General features: G+C 44.2%; 1 protein-coding gene across 1 annotated transcript in view; it reads left to right on the plus strand.

The window, feature by feature from the left end:
• The window catches only part of ARHGAP31 (Rho GTPase activating protein 31), a 59,841-nt gene that overhangs the window by 33,009 nt on the left and 10,002 nt on the right, over nt 1–16,830 (plus strand). Inside the window, exons 2-9 of the mRNA XM_058852870.1 lie at nt 2,548–2,650; nt 3,135–3,279; nt 7,871–7,953; nt 8,528–8,635; nt 10,326–10,471; nt 11,791–11,989; nt 13,775–13,899; nt 16,298–16,357. Of these exons, the coding sequence (XP_058708853.1) occupies nt 2,548–2,650; nt 3,135–3,279; nt 7,871–7,953; nt 8,528–8,635; nt 10,326–10,471; nt 11,791–11,989; nt 13,775–13,899; nt 16,298–16,357 (969 nt within the window). The remainder of the gene's footprint in view (nt 1–2,547; nt 2,651–3,134; nt 3,280–7,870; nt 7,954–8,527; nt 8,636–10,325; nt 10,472–11,790; nt 11,990–13,774; nt 13,900–16,297; nt 16,358–16,830) is intronic.

Consider the following 16,830-nt stretch of genomic DNA (forward strand, 5'->3'; position numbering starts at 1 on the left):
TTTAATCCAAGGAAACTTAGAACTCGGCCAAAAAAATGGTGTGATTTAATAGGTCTTACTTTCAAGAGGTCAAATTAGTCACAACAAACATCAGTATCTGCATTTTTAGTTGGTTTTCTTATTCTTAACACTGAGGTTTTGAAAAGTATCTAATAAAGGATGCTTTGTGCATGGACCCCATTTTTTGGCAGCCAGGCACCATCATATGAGGCTTGTCTCCATGAAAGACTGTTAACCTTTAAACAAACCTTGTCACGTGGCTGTCGTGATCAAATACGTTTTCTGTTCAATTAATTCTTCTTTTTTTCAGGTTGCATGAATGGTTTCTGTTCTCTCAGATAAATCTGAGGTGGACACGGATCTACCTAACTTCCATTTTTGCTGGTTACATGTCATTTATTCCGAGACCCCTACCAAGAAGGAAGGTTTAATATGCTATGTACTCATAGCTTCTACCATAAAGATGTTAAAACCTGATTTTCCAGAAATGGAGATGAGGCCTGAAGTAATTTGTCTTTCCCTTTTTGTGATTTTTAGCATTCTCATCATCATATGATCTGAGTTCCCTACTGCAGTTCCAGATAATCAGGACTTACTCAGACATACGAAGGTTCTCTTTTTCTGATGTGTCACTTGGACTTTTCTTGGAAGGATATTAAGGAAATTTTGTACTGCTTTTTTATGCTCTCTCCCCTTCCACACCATTTAGCCTGCATAGGAAGCAGGTGTTGCATGCACTGGAAGGAATACTTTCCAGGTTCTTTCCTTTCTGGAAGGTTCTGATGCGATCCTCAAAAGTCCTCAAAAGTCCTTGAGGAGACAATACCATAACTCTGTGACTGTTGTGGGCAAAGCTTTCACTCTGTAGACTTCACCTGTTGTCTTTGCAATTTCATGGTTTCATGAGCACTGTTGTAGGCTTAGGGCCTCTGCCATGAGCTCCACCCAACAACTTGAGGGTCTTGAAAATCAGCACAAGGGCTTTGAGTGTGACACAGTATGACCAATGTACCCATGTTATGAGTGCCTGCTCAAAAAACTCATAAAGTCAATTCTTCCCTGTTGTTTTGGAGAAGCTCTTTTGAGAAGAACTCATTTGTTTGGACTATTCAGGCTTCCAAGTAATCACTGGGACTTTGTGTACTCCTGCATTTGGGTTGGCCAAAAGACAAGAGAAGGGACACACAAAAGGGCTTCTTCTTTGCTTCCCTCAGTAAGTCAGGAGGCAGAAGGGCAGTGCTTCCCTGGCTGACTGGCTCAGTAGTAGTGTGTCACTGAGAGAGGTGCAAGCTTGGAGCCCTTCTCACCAGAGCCTGTGCCCTGCAATGCTTGGTAGGGATAGGTCCACCCATGAGGTTCTGGCCTCAGTAGCTCCCATGAGAAATGATAAAATAATGAAAATTAATAATGCACTAACTGTTTTTGTTCAGGCTATTGTTGGAGTGCTGTCTTTGGATGCCATCTGATGAAGCACATGTTAATATATCATTATATTCCTGAGCTTTGAGCAGAAGAACTCAGGGAAGGTCCAGCCAGAGGCGTTGTCTCTGGGGTCTCACAAAGATGCAGTAATTGCTATGCCTGGCTTTCCAGTCAAATCTATGGCTTAGCTGGTTTTCTTCATACAGCTTTTGAAATGTGCAGTGCAGCAGAGTCAGCATTACAGCAGGGAACTTTTGACTTGTGCATTTACTGACTTTTGTGCCTATGGCTGTGTGAAGCATTGCATTAAATACACAGTAGTTTCTAGCACCTAATAAGGAAGGGCTTTCTTACTGTTATTGTTATAGCTTGGGTTGTTATAGTACTGGGGACAGGGAGGCTTGATCTGACCAAGAGAATGGGGGGTTCTTATACCTATATAATGGGGAAAAAATAAACATATACTTTGGGTCCAAGTCTGGATATAAATGTTGTGCCTCAGGCTCCTCTCAGCTTTAAGACTGGTTAAGTCTTTGTCTAGTTATGTTGATGGAGTTCTTTTGAAGCCAATGTCAGGTTTTGTCAGTGTGCAGATCTAGTCAATATTTGAACTTTATACCCCCTCAGTGGGATTTATGAGCACTAAACTGTGGGTATGTAGGCTTATATGGAAGTGTGAATGCTTCTCTGATTTTTATCCAAGCCAATGAGACCTTTTGGCACAATTCAGCGGGGCTGGAGCTCTATACTGGGGAGGGTGGAGGTTCCCAGGACCTCATGCCTGGAAATGCATTACCACATGCTTTCAATTAGAATGAAAGAGCTTCTTTTATTTTATTTTGGAAGAAAAAGGAAGAGAGGGAAACTCTACCTTTCTTTCTGCTATGTTACTGTGACTTCAGGGTCAGTCATTGTCACATGTCAATGAACATTGCATGGCACAGCCACAGCATATCCTCATGGCCACTTTGCAGGGGTTATTTTTGATTTCTCTCATTGCTGTACCCTTCCCTGCATCCACAGAGAGCCTCTGCTGTTTTTTCATGGAAATGTCTTCTCTGTGGTGACTTGTGGGAGCCGTCAGTGGGTATTCATTGGACATCTTGCTTTGCTTTCCTCTCATAGTCCCTTACGTGCTGAAGAGCTGTGCGGAGTTCATTGAGACTCATGGCATCGTGGATGGGATCTACCGGCTCTCAGGAGTGACATCCAACATACAGAAGTTGAGGTAAGGGCATCGTTCGGGAGTGTCAGAGGGATTCAGGGACATTACTCAGTACCTTTTTGGCGTTAGTCCCTCAGACTGTGGCCAACAGAGCTCCACACTGATGCAGGAGATAAACTCTCTTTGAAGTTGGTAACAGGGGAAGGCAACATTTTAGGGATTAGCCCAAAAAACCCTGTATCTCCCTCTGCATCTATTAGTAGGAAAGGCATGGAGGGTCTCAGAGCAATTGCTGAGTTGCTCTCTCTCACTTTGGGGCAGAGCAATCTCTTTATATCAGTTTGAGGTCCACTGCCTGTGTTAGGGATAATGGAGACTAATTGAAATGTCAGGGTCTGAACTTGGGACACAATCTGGGCCAGCCTGTAGAGACATCTCTGCTTTCCCATTTGTTTTTTTCTCTAGTTGCAAGTGAGTACTTAGGGTGGAGTACTGGCCCACTACTGCTCTTATTCACCCATACTGTTATGTTTCCATATTGTTTCAGACAAGAGTTTGTTTCTGACCAATGCCCAGATCTGACAAGGGAAGTTTACCTCCAGGACATCCACTGTGTGGGATCACTCTGCAAGCTGTACTTCAGGGAGCTGCCCAACCCTCTCCTCACTTATGAGCTCTACAAAAAATTCACGGTGAGACCCTTGGCTGTTCTTGTTCCTCTCCAGCAGTGTGGATGTGCTGCAGATTCCTCCATGACAGCTGTTTGGGATTCACTCCAATGTCCTGGCTTCTGGTGCATCTATCCACATAAACATTTCTCAGTGCTCTTCCCTTCTCATTTCATGTTGGCTCTCTTTCCCTGTCCTTGTTTCTTTTCACCATTTCATGTTTATTTCTCTCAGTTTTTCTGCTGTTTCCTCCCTTTCATCTTGCTCATTTTTCTCTGCATTGCTTCCCTGCTGCCTCTTTTTCTCCCTCCTGTGCACCTCCTCCCAGCACTACTAATTCTCTTTCTTTTCTTAATTACTGTCCATCACTGAGAGTCTTCCGGTCACCTGGGCATGTGATCATAATCACAGGGGTGTGGTTTCCTCATCCCTGTCCCTCCAACTGTCCCTGACACCTGCACAAACTGATTTCCCAGCCCATGTGTAAAGCATCAACTTCTCTGCATCTGTCACATTTTTCATACTGTTTGTAGGACTGAAAATGAGGATGCTGGTTATGCCAGATACGGCGTATCAGGTCCATCATGATCACGTTATAAATACAAATGGCAGAGGAAAGTGGCAACTGGCCAAGCAGAAATCTCTATCTTTGTTTAAAGAGATTACAATTCAAAGAGTAGTTGCTTGATTCTGGAAAACAGCCATAGATTATACGTGGATACAATTGGAGCTTAGGAGCAGACTGCGGGGGAGCAGAAATATAAGACCACAAAGCCTGAATTTTTAAGAGACTTGGCTAATTTTGATGACAGATAATATTTTATGAAGAGGTGGCACAGCAAGCTATGCTTGTTATTAAAGCCACCTGTGTCTTAGCACTCTAAATCTACTTTCAGTTTTTTATGACACCAACAAATTTGCATGCCGTCACTGAGGCTGAAATCTTGCGTGCTGAAGGTATGCACTCTCAGCTAAAAGAATTCACCAGCTTCTTAAGATAACTGGTGTGGGGGATGGGAAAGATTGTTTTCTCAGTGCTAGAAACATCCGTCCTTTGTTAAGAATTTCTGTCATCCTACTCTTTCCCATTTGCTGGGAGGAGGAGGTGACAGCCATTGCCAAAAACATCAGATGTTGCAGAGAAGTTCTGCAGAATCAGGTGCTGCTGTCTGAGTTGCCTCTATCCTGAATCAAGCACTTCCAAGTGACGCTGCTGTGGCAGCCAGGAGGCACTGGGAGAGATCCACAGGGTCCTCACAAGGAGATGCTCTCCAGAGACTGCCAGTTGCTGCTCTGGGAAGAGGCATCAGTGCAAGGGGTGCTTACTGTGGGGCAAAGCCAGATGGGACCAGCCAAGGAGGAACTTGCTGTAGGAAGTCAGGCAGCTGTTGGGGACACGACTGTGCTGGGGATCGTGGCGTGGGGAGTGGCTCGCTGTGCTGCCTGACAGCCATGAAGTAGTGCTAGGTGTCCTGCTGTTCCAGTGCCAGATTTCAAGTAAGATTGGTCTTTGTTTCAAGGTGATGTATAGTCAAATCTTCAGGGAAAATCCTGAGCAGATTTGAAAAATGGACCTGTATCTTCAGGATATAAGGATTCTGAGGATGTGGGGCAGGATTGCTGGAGACAGTCAGGATGAATAGGATCTTGAAAATACAGGGTATCATTCAACCATTCACTGTAACTGATGAGTCTCATTCTTGCTGGAGCTATTTGGCTGTTGTCTTCCTTGCTATCACTACTGATTTATGAAAGAAAAAAATGCTTTAAAGGAAACATTAAGATCTAGATGGAAACTTTTTTTAGGAAAGAGTGTTTGCTGAAAAGCGAACTTTTGGGATGATGACTTGCAGATTTTCAGTAGATACATTTGGTAAAAAACTTTATTCAAAAACAAAAGGGAAAACATTTCTGTAACTGTTTCTTTTACAAGTACTTTCTAAAGGAAATGTTTCAACATTACATCAGCACATCTAACTTACATAAAATGTCTTTTAGAAAAGGGTTAAATACTTCAAAATTTAAATTGCAATTTCTGTAACTAATGTTTGACTGCAATGCTTTTGGTCAACCTTGAACCGTTATTTTCTAAAATCTTTTGCCAGCTTCCCAAAATATTGCTGTTTTCAGTTGACCTAAAAGGTGGGTTGGTGGGTTTTTTTGTTGTTGGTTTTTTTTTTTTTTTTAATCTCTGGCTTTTCAGTTTTTCCACTTAGCCACAAAATCCATTATTCATGTAAGCCTGCTCAGTAGGGATTTATAATTGGTAACCCAGCTTATAGGAAGCACAATCAGATACCGGGAGGAAAGAGAAAGAAAAAAGACCAATTCCCCAAGGAGCAGAAAACCCACTAGGAGTGTGTGTGTGCGTGGGGTGTCTGAACAGGGAACAGTGGCAGCTGTACCTCAGCAGATGAGTGTGGTAGTTATAAAGAACACATTCTAATCACAGCCTGACTGAGCCAGAGCTGTCTCTGAGTTGGGATAGGCTGCAGTTTGAGTCACCACAGTGAGTCAGAGAATTCTGTCTAAGGAAAGTCAAATTCTTAATGACTAGGGAGGGGTTGGTCTTTTGGTCATCACTATGTCAAGTTCACAGGTGTAATATCCCAGTCATGACCTCACTGGCTATAAATTTTTGCCAGATGATTGCCATCTTGTATCCTCGTGATGGATAGTTGTTTCTCAGGACAGATAAGTTGACTCTGCTTGGGTTTTTGTAGCTTGGGCATAGAGGGACCAAGTACTCACTCAGAGCAAAGCAGCTCTAGGAGGCCAAGTTTCTCTCTCTGGACTTTATTCCACTTGCTAACCAGGGCTCATGAACTGTGCACTCCCAGAATCACTAGTGGAGTTAAAAAAAATCTTAAATGGCATAAATTCATACCATGATGAACAGATATGCAATAAATGGAATTATTGGTTCTTCCTTGAATTCTGTATTCTGCTGCTGTAATCTGCAGTTTTGGAGGGCTCCTCAGGTTTCCAAAGCACAGCTTGTGTGGGTCAGATGTGGCTCGGAGGACTAAATAGGTCATGACCTCAGAGAAGCTGGTATTCACTTGCTGTCTAATCATTAGCTCTTTGAGATCTGGAAGGCTGAATATAGGAATGAAAATGTGCACATGGGGAGAAGATATTATAAGTGTATATATATATATATATATATAGTTGAAATATATAAATCTAGTTGAAATCTAATGCTTTAGGTGCACCACTTAAAGTTTTTATTTCTCTCAGTCTCCGTCTTTGGACAAGGCTATTCAACTGGAGACACTGCATTAAGATTACAGGAACTCTTATACTTAGGATTTCTAGGGGTTGTTTTTTTTCTTTTTTATTTTTAAGGAGCCGTAGCCATGTGTTAAATCACTAGAAGGAGTTAACCTGCCTTTAATTTGGGCAAACCAAATACATGTGCATCTCATATATGACTAGTGAGCTCACTTGTTTTGATCTGCCATCACTTCTCTGGCTGGGAAACTGGCAGTGTTTGGTTAGCTGATGGTTGTAGATGAGAAGTGATCTGCAGGGAAGAGGGCAGTGACTGAACCAGCATCATCACAGTGGGTGCTGCAGTGGCTGCTGCAAGAAGATGCCTCTCTAGCAGTGGTTGGTAATTTCAGGTTCGTGTTTAAGCCACGGGTCGCTTGGGAAGGGTTGTTTCCTTCCTTTCCTCCCCTGGCAGTGCTGACATCTGTCTGGAGGCAAAGCTTGTGCTGGCAGTGCGAGTCGCAGCATCTTCCTCTGAACCCGCTCCAAACTCCAGTGGCAGGCGGGTGGGTAGAAGGAGGTGCCCAGACAGTCGTGCACTGTTTGAACTGGCTGGTGGCTTGTCCTCCCCCAGCACAAATATTGAAAGGGAATAGCTGAACAGATGAATACCAATGCAGTGAACTCCGAGGAATGCTGACAAAAGCTTCTCACGGCTCTCTGAGCTCTTGGTCTAGAGATTTGCTCAAGACTGAGATGTATAACCTTGATTCTATCTAACCCTGAATATAAGAATTTATTAATCTGATAGGCAGGGATTCTGCTAAGGCTTCTTCCATCATGAAAGATGCAAACCCACACAAACAATCCTCTCGGCTATGTTCTTATGACAGTCAAAATATCACTCATTTTGAAGAATACGGAACATGTACATCCAAGGTGTTCTCATAACACAGAACTTGAAGAACATGTTTTATTTTTAACAGGTTATTTTTGGGGGGTGTCATTGCTTTTTGCTTTTTCCATTATTTTTACTTCTCTTTCCCCTCTCTTTCTATTTCACCCATCATTGCTCAAGTTAAAAAAGGGAAAAGAGCAAAAAAATACTCCACAAAAAGTAAAGGAAATCAAACCAACACAAGCCAAAAAAACCCTGTAATTTGTAATTGAAGGTTTAAGGCCTTCAATGCCCCTCTCCCATAAACACTGACCACCATGTCTGAATGTCTGGGCTCAGTGTTCTGAGACATGGAATAACAGTGCAGGAAATCTCTGCTGTGCTGGGTAGGGTAACAAGAGAGCATTCCCTTTGAGACAGGGTGTCTCGTGTGACCCTTCTTATCCCTCTTCCTTTTCCCCTGAGTCCATTGGCAGGGTGTACTGTTTCCTTGTGTCCCTGCAGGAAGCAGTGTCACGCTTCCCCGAGGATGAGCAGCTGGCACGAATTCAAAATGTCATCCAGGAGCTCCCACCATCACATTACAGGTAAGACTGTGTCCACAGAGGTGCTGAGGATCAGCGTGGTGACCTCACCCTCACCAGGGAATATTGCCTGAAATAGCTCTGGGATTCATTTCCAGAAATCGATTTCCAAAAGCTGACTCACCATTTCCAAATCTGGCAACAATTTATCTGGCATTTAAATATCATTGAGCAAACCTTTGTTAGAGACAGAACAAGGTCTCCCTGCTGCAGTCTTACCGTCCTCCTTCCCCAAGTATGACCGCTGTGGCACCCTTGGGCAGTGTCCTGGGGGTGGTAAGGAGAAGATGATCTGCTGGAGGTGCTTGGAGGTGCCCATCTTGCGTCTTCTTTGCTCCCATCATGCTGAGGATAGTTTGGTTCATGTCCCACCCTTGGCCACCCCAGAGCACAGCTGTTCAGGTATTCACTGCCATCCCATGCAAATGCTGGCACTGTGAAACCTCTGCCCCATGGGCGCTGTTGTGCCATTGCAGACACTTGGGAGGGGACAGGGCTGCCTCTGAGCTGTGCTGCCCCAGCAGGCAGGTACTGGTAACGTGACACATTTTTCTTTCTTTCTGTGAAACCCCTGCAGAACATTGGAATACCTGATCAAGCACCTGACTCACCTGGCCTCCTTCAGCAACATGACCAACATGCACACCAGAAACCTGGCCTTGGTGTGGGCTCCAAATCTCCTCAGGTACCGTAGAGATTCCTCTAATCCAGAGCCCCATGCTGAGCTCCAAGGGCAGTGGCAGCATCTGAGCCTTCTGACCCATCATCACCTGAGGGAAATGAAAAGATGGGGGAAAGCTGAACAGCTAAAGGGAAGAGCATAGCAGAGCAAACAGCTTTTCTTCCAGGTTGAATAATTTAAAGTTTTACTGCCAGCGTCCAAGGAAGCTTGTGGGTTTGTGTGTTTCTTATTAAACAAAAGTTGTTATTTGCAAGTTGAGCATAGATTTAGAAACGAGGACTTAACTCATCACTTGGGAATGTTAATGACATTTTTGATGGTGCCAGTGCTTCTGCAGCAGGGCAGCGAGAGACAGCAAGGATCAGAAGGGAGAGAAACAGGGCAATAATACTACAGACCTGTTCCCAGATCTGCTTGTGCAAAAATGAGATGAGCTTGCTGGGCTTGAAATGGCAGCCAGTGTCAGATCTCAAGACCACCAGCTAGTTTTTCATATTTGTTATGTCTGGCACACTGCTGTGAAGAAGCCTGGATTGGATGCAGGCAGGGGTTTGGCTGCTATGTTGTAGAGCTAAGCAGAACAAGGAAAAATAGCATCTGGGGAAAAAAAATAAATATTTTGTATCTTGTCAAAACTCCCTTTCCATCCATCCAATACTCCTGCATTTAGAGGAATGAACTATGCAGGGAGAGTCCAGGACTGCAGCTGGGCAGGAGAGGGGTTATGGCAGACCATCAGGTTAGCCCTGGGCTGGCAGAGAGCTTTGCCTAGAGAGGTACAGGCCTGAAAGGCGTGCTCTGAAGAGTTATCTCACCCTTCTGAATCCCAAAAAAGGCAGAGCAGGTTCTGAAAATGAATCAAATGTTGACTCTATTGAATATGATAAATTGGGCCTTTACTACTGAGACATTTTCATTCTAGCATCTGTCCTTGTAAAAAAAAAAAAAAAAAAAAAGAAGTTTGTTTTTCCTTTGCAATCTTTCATAGGTACAAGTCCCAGAGAGGAAAAGAAAGGAGCAAGCAATGAAACTGCAGTCTCCTTACAGGGTTATCCTCTTGGCTATGCCCCAAGCTGTTATCTAACACACCAGTCATTAACTTTACAAAGGATCCATTGCCCAAAGATAATTTCTTCAGCAACACTTTGGCATGTCAAGATAAGGAATGTTCCTCTGCTGAGAGCAAGATTGAGGATGTGGGAGCACAAGGGGGGCAGAGAAGAGACTATTGGGGCACACGGCAAAAGTGTTGAAGAAATTGGCATGGGGAAGACCTGAGCAGGGTTTAAAGGATTTCACTGAGAGGTGACTGAAGCATTGAGCAGGGATCTAGAAGCAGCATTTGAAGGTTCCTGTGTTGTCTTTCAGGCCCAGCCTTGAAATAGCTAAAACGGGAAAAAGGGAGAAGAACTTGAGAGTCCCAGTTTTACCTGCTGAAGAATGTAAAAGCCAAGTGGGAAAAATAACACATTTAGGAAAGAAAGTAACAGAGGTGGCAAGGAAATAGATAAAATTATTTTTAAGAGTGACAAGACAAAGAGAGGATGAGGGCCTGTGAGGGAAGGAGAGGAAGAGGTACAGCAGGAGTGGGGAAATCATCCCAGTTGCCTTGCTTGCAGGAAGAAATCTGGTCTGTCCTTGCCAGGGGCTGTGTGTGGCAATGCTCACTACTGGTACCCCTTTCCTCATGCAGGTCAAAGGAGATTGAGGCAGTTGGCTGCAATGGGGATGCAGCTTTCCTGGAGGTGCGAGTGCAGCAACTGGTGATCGAGTTCATCCTGAACCATGTGGATCAGATCTTCAACAACAACAGGAAAGCCAGCTCTGCAGAGAACATTGGTAGCAACCTCCCTGAGCCACCTCCCATGTCACTTGCTATGTAGTTCAGCTCTCACTTCAACTAATATTACAAGCACAGTAGCCCTCGCTATCACCACAGACTTCCCCAAAAACACCTTGAGCCCAATATCTCATTACTCTTGCCTTCTTCACCCCTGTCTTCAGCGTTTTCTTTTTGACTACTAGCCCCCTTTAGCGTTTTCTCAGGTTTCCTTATGTCTCATGATCATTCACATGATCTCATGTGGCTTAACCCTTTCCACAAAAGGAAGACCATGTGATTGATTCTCAGTCTTGGTCTAAGATTTCTGTCTAAGTCCAGCAGCCACAGTCTCAGCTCTTCTCTCAGATTCCCCCAGTTACAATTCCTCATACCAGCAATACCTGCCCTGCAGCCACTATTTCCACCCAAGTCAGAGGTCACACTCCCAGGCACTCCTGGAAGAAAAAATTAATCTTGTGTTCCAAAAACTTATATCTTGCTGCTGAGGACATTTTATAAAAGAGATTTATTTTTTTCCTAGGACATCAATAGTTTTCAGAGACGCTGATTGTGCTGTTTAGTGATGGTTCTGTTGGCAAAGACTGGGAAGTGAGAAGGCATGGATCCACAGTGACCTCACATAATTTCAGAAATATGCACTTTCCCATTTTACACACTCGACAGACTTCTGATACCTTCAGTACTCAGGCACTATCCACCTTTCTGCTTTGCAGCCCTGTGTCAGCTCATTCTGCTCATCTTTACCTTAACATGGTGTTACCCCTGCCCCCATAAACAGACACTTTCAGTTCCCTGGGCTATCAGTGACACTGATATCTCTGGCCATGAAATGGATTAGAAAGTTAAAGTAATGCTGGTTTTCAGAACAACCCCCTGTCCTGGAACAAGACAAGGAGAAAGATGTGGAAATGAGAGAAAGAACTAGGCACCAAATTTGGATCAAGGACTGAACTGTTTCAAAACTGCGGGAGGGTAGGGGTGAAATGGTGGAAGGGAGTGAGGGAGGAGTAAAGGGAATGTGTGAATCCTGGTGGTTTTCAGAGACACCTCCTTCACACAGAAGCATCTACAGCAGAGGAAGCAAATCCACACGACACAGCCTTTGGCTGGCAAGCGTGGCCCCTGCTGGGAATGTACTCAGATGGATAAGGTTGCTGGGGAGCTGAAAGGCTTATCTGACAAAAAGCCTTTCTCCTTGCACGTGCCACTTTTTCCCCCCCTCCACAGGAGATGTTCCAGTCAAATAAAGTCATGAAGCTCTTACTCTGGTCTCTCTTCCTCACCCCAGGCTGGAATGTATTTTCTTGTTTTCCAGAGAGCACATCAGTTGTGAAAAGTTTGACCCTCCCCTCGGCCTCCCTGCCAATGAAACTGGTGAGCCTAGAAGAAGCCCAGGCACGGAGTCTGTCTGCATCCCACCCTGCTCGGAAGGAGAGGAGAGAGAACAGCTTGCCTGAAATTGTGCCTGTAATTGGGTCCCTCTTCCACACAGTTGTTGACCTTCCTGACAGCAAGTAAGTGCCAAGAGGCGTGTAAAGCACAAACAAAAAAGTGCAGGTTCCTCAGTTTGATTGGGAATGATTCTTTTGTTAATGTGATACTCCCACACCTGCACTCATCTGAATCTACAGCCTCTATCCAAAGAAAATGATGTGTCTTTCTCAAAAGAGGCAGAGCTTCTCCTGAGAAGCATTGCAGGTGCTGGGTCCATAGATTCACTGGTTCCCATCTCTCCATCAGGGCAGAACCTCACAGACCTCCTGCAGGAGGAGTGAATTGTGTTTGCAATCCTTGTGCCAGCTCAGAAGTTGGCTAAACACGGGATGAGAGTGGAGCAGGTTGGGGCTCAGCTCATGTATGAGTTCCACCTGCTGGTGGCTGGTCCAGGACATGCCTGGTGCCACTGACCTGCTCCAGCTTCTTCATTCTCCTGGTTCCTCTGCAATTACAGCCAAGCAGGAAGGCTCATTTTCACTCCCAGCATGGAGAGATATTTACATAGTGGCACCTATGCCAGCTACGTCTGTGCCAGGAGAAGAGTCCACTTTCAGCTGAGGTTGCTGCAGTTGTTGGCACAGCTGCCCAGAATAAGTATTTATCTGTTGGTCTATCTATCTGTTAAAATATAGCCACTCTACTGCCTGGTTCTAATAGATTATAGCCTCTGCAGCAGGAGGCTCATTAATCTACTGACCCAGAAAGCACCAGAACAAAGATATTTATTGGCACTTGATATATTAAAGCAAAAAGGAGTCATCTAACAGAATACTGGCAAGAGGATAACCAGCTTAAGACAAAAGGATGTATTGTCCCTCTGGAGTGCCTTCTCTTTTCTCATTTGAAGACAAAAGTCCTATCCCCAAGATACTAATCCCCTTTGTAGGACTGATTTGTACTTCTCTGTGTACTGATCAGAAAGAAAATCAGAAATAAGGCGATGGAAAGCCCAGTGTGGAGACTGAGACAGGGAGATAAGAGAATTCTTGCTCTGAAAGAGGGGAGATTGGAGGAGGAGTCAGAATGTCTCTGAAGGAAGTGAAACAGAGCTTCATGAAGAAATACGTATACAAGAAAAAATTGCATTAGGACAGGCAGCTTCTTTCTGCAAAAGCTGGGATTTCCAAAGAGACATGGGGAACTGGTGTCCCACTTCCTCTGACAGTTACAAGAAATTGATTTAATTCCCTTAAACCTCTTCCTGTTTGGTTAGTACATTATACTTGCATATGAATATATAACACCTGTGATTAAATTAATGTTGGCCTGAGAAGCATTAATAGCTAGTTTTTATTAAAGAATTCTTCTATTTTTGCCATATGACATGGTCTTTAAAGCATTACTTTGTGCACTGAGAAATGGTACCAGTTCCATCAGTTCCCTGGAATTTACCACACATTGTGTCATTAAAACCTGTTCAAAAGGCAATTTTCCTTTGCTTTATTGAAGGATAGTCTGAGCCTTAGAAATCTCTCCTTTCTGGAGACAAGCATGGTTGATTGCTCAATCACTGTTGCTGTTAGCATGATGCCAGAGCCAACTATCTGAAGGCTTAGGTGTCTTTCCACCCATGAAATAGTTAAATCAGCAGTACAGATAAATCACTTACAGGATGATTGCTACCTATGTAGCCCACAAGGGTTGGTTGTATAGCTATGCCTTGTATGCTTTAGAATTAAAAGACGTGTGAGAAGAAAAAAATGGAAAATGTTGAGGGGAGGCAGCTCAGAGGCCTTTGGAGGGTATTAAAAAGGTAAAAGTCTCTAAGGTTTGGTGACCACCTGAGCCTTTTTCCCTTCCAGGAGGAAATTATCCACCAAGTCCAAGAAATGGAAATCAATATTTAATTTGGGCCGCTCTGGATCAGAATCAAAGTCTAAACTGAGTCGAAATGGGAGTGTCTTTGTAAGGGCACAGAAGCTCTCTGGTAAGAGCACACTTTTCACCTGAATGTTTCACTCTGAGGCTTTCTCTTGTGTTGTTGGTAGCATGGGATGATCTGTGTCCACTTGTCACTAATGCCATAGACTTGAGATAGTCTGATGGAGTTGTGCTTGTTGCCCGGTTTCACACACATCTCATATTCCTCTGATGGCAAGAAACAACCTTCCAGGAGGATTTGACAGACAGCTACAGTAAATGTTACATTTTGGTACCTGATAAACAGGCTCCTGTTGTCCAGCTGTCAAGTCTGGGGACTAGGAAATGTTATGTAGATTTGGATTAGTCCACTATTCCAGCCCAGCCAGTCTCTGTCTCCTAAGGCTCATTTCATGGCACTGGGTGAATGGCTGTCCTTCTAGGCTGTCCTTCCACTAAAGGACATTAAAGAACCAACTGCATTCAGTGTCTTTGTGAAAAACAAGGCACCAAGAGTGCCTTCAACTCTGTCTCTCGGCACTTTGAGAGAAGCCATTGCTTTTGCAGAATTTACAAGAGAGAAGTTGTCTTTTCTCCTGGCTGTAATCCCAAGTTCTAAACTCCTGGACTGCAATCTCTTAAATGCTCTGCTTCCTAGAAAGTCACATGGCAGTGCCAGTTCCCAGTGTTAAGAAATGATGACTCAAGCTCTAAAAATCAAGAACTTGACTTAAAAGTAACCACATTTTTAAAAAGAAAGCATACCCTTTTAACTTGAATTAATAAATAAATATTTTGGGTTTATATGTTCTAGATTTTTTTTGTATCTCCAAGTCAAGGAATTTATTTCTATAGGGAGATGAAGGTGGATTTTTTCTTTATATAATCTCATTACTCCAGGAGCTGGTGTTAGGAGGACTACTACCTAACATTGCAAGACTTCAAATAAAATAGTTAATATTGGCAACATTAGCTACCACCACATATAACAGGCTGTATTTGGATCAGAAATGAGCGTGAAGCCAAATGCTGGACCCAGCTCTTTTTGGAGCCCTGCCTTCCCCATGTGTGCATGTACAGATGGCCTCACACAGTGTGCCCATGACAGACTTCAAAATTGCTCTCTGTCCTATTTTCATCACGGGATCACCTTCTCACCTGCATAAGGAATACTCTGTTTCAAAATAGCACTAGCCCAAGGAGGCACAGGAATGATGGCAGCCCCAGTGATCCTTGTTCCAAGGACAGTACTGAGTGACAGGGGGCTGGACATTTTCACCAGCAGGACACACAAATGCACAGCTGTGCACAGAGTTTTCAGCACTGAAGCAGTACCTTTCATCAGCAGCACTTTTGTGCTGCTGTGTTATATTTTTCAGTGCTCTTTGCTTACAGCCTAATGTGAGGGAACAGACGAAGTTGATGCTGAAACTCAGCACATGCTTTAGCACAGCTTGAGTCTGTGCACACAAATCTGTAAGTCACATAAAATGTGACTTACACAGCTCCCAAGCTTGAATTCTGTTCCTCCTGGAAAGCAGAAACAGTGCTCAAGACATCACGTCTTATGAACGTAAAAAGTAGCCAGGGCTCCGTATAAGTGTAAAAAGTAGCTGGAGTTTCTCCTACGCTCATGTGACAGTCAGAGGCAGAAGCCTCAATTATATAAACAAATGGAGTCCAACAAGCCTTCTGACTTTCTGCTTTACCTACTTTGTGCAACTCTGTAAACAGCAAACTTTACTCCCAGACATTTTCCAGATCTCCATGGACCCTTTTTAGGCTGCCAGAGACTAACTTATCTTCCTTGCCAGCTACATTTCCCCACCTCCCTTCCTTTTTCAGAGCAGCAACAGCTACAAGCTTCCAAAATCTCTCAGGAACAGACCTGTAGAGTGTATAGTAACAAATGACAGCTTGTTTCTGGACAAGCGAGTCCAGTGATGATGGCCAGCTAAATAGGTCGCTTACTGCCCTCAGAAATTTCCCATAGTTCTTGCTGGAGGCAGGGTATGCTCACATCAGCAAAAGAGCCAGTAGTGCAACGTAAAAATAGCCCAACATTTGCTATCAGGAGTGAGAGGTGAGAAGGCATTGATGTCAGTTTAGTTAAAAAGTCCCCTACAACCAATAGCTTGACTAAGTTGGGGAGGGGAGTGGCACATGACAGCTTTGGGGATGCTTAACTGCTTCACAGTGGAGGTGGTGTTGACTGGCTGGGTTAAGTATAGCTCTCCACATGTCCAGCAGGTGCAAAGCTGTTGTTAGCACTAGCAGATCCCCAGCTGTGTGGACAAGTGTTGTGGGTAATAAGCCATGTGGTGTAGATACATGGGGGAATGCTTGGAAATGGAAAGTGTCTGCCTGGCATGCTTGTCTATATGTATGCAGCCTTTGATCTTTACGGGCTGAAGCCTGCAAAGCCACAGGGTCTGATACCTGCTTCTAAAACTCTTTTCCCACAGAAAAAGCAACTATTCGGCCTGCAAAGAGCATGGACTCACTGTGTTCCCTGCCAGTGGAAGGTGAGACATCCATAGCCTGCCTATGCTATAAGGGGGAAGGATTGCAGCTCTGCATTTTCAGCAGCGTGGATCACAGAATCCCAGAATGGTTTGGCTTGAAAGGGACTTTAGAAATCTCCTAGTTCCAACACCCGTGCCATGGGCAGAGACACCTTCCACTACACCAGGTGGTACAAACACTTGAACAAGCTTTGAACACTTCCAGGGATGGGTCACCCACAATTTCTGCGGACAGCCTGTTCCAGTGCCTTACCACCCTCAATAGATGAGCAGTCTGTGTCTATCTCACCGTGATATAAATCTTTGTATACTTAGGCCAGGGTTGCTGGCATGTGTCCCCACCTCTGTGTGTGTGTGCATTTTTGACTCTTTTCTGTGTTGTTTATCTCAGTGCATCCACCTGAGAGTTACCACTGCGTTTAGCTGCACCTTTATTGGCAGTTGGACTGCTTTGGTTTCTTTCTCAGTTATTC

This window comes from Poecile atricapillus, chromosome 1, assembly GCF_030490865.1.
Source record: "Poecile atricapillus isolate bPoeAtr1 chromosome 1, bPoeAtr1.hap1, whole genome shotgun sequence".
NCBI lineage: Eukaryota > Metazoa > Chordata > Aves > Passeriformes > Paridae > Poecile > Poecile atricapillus.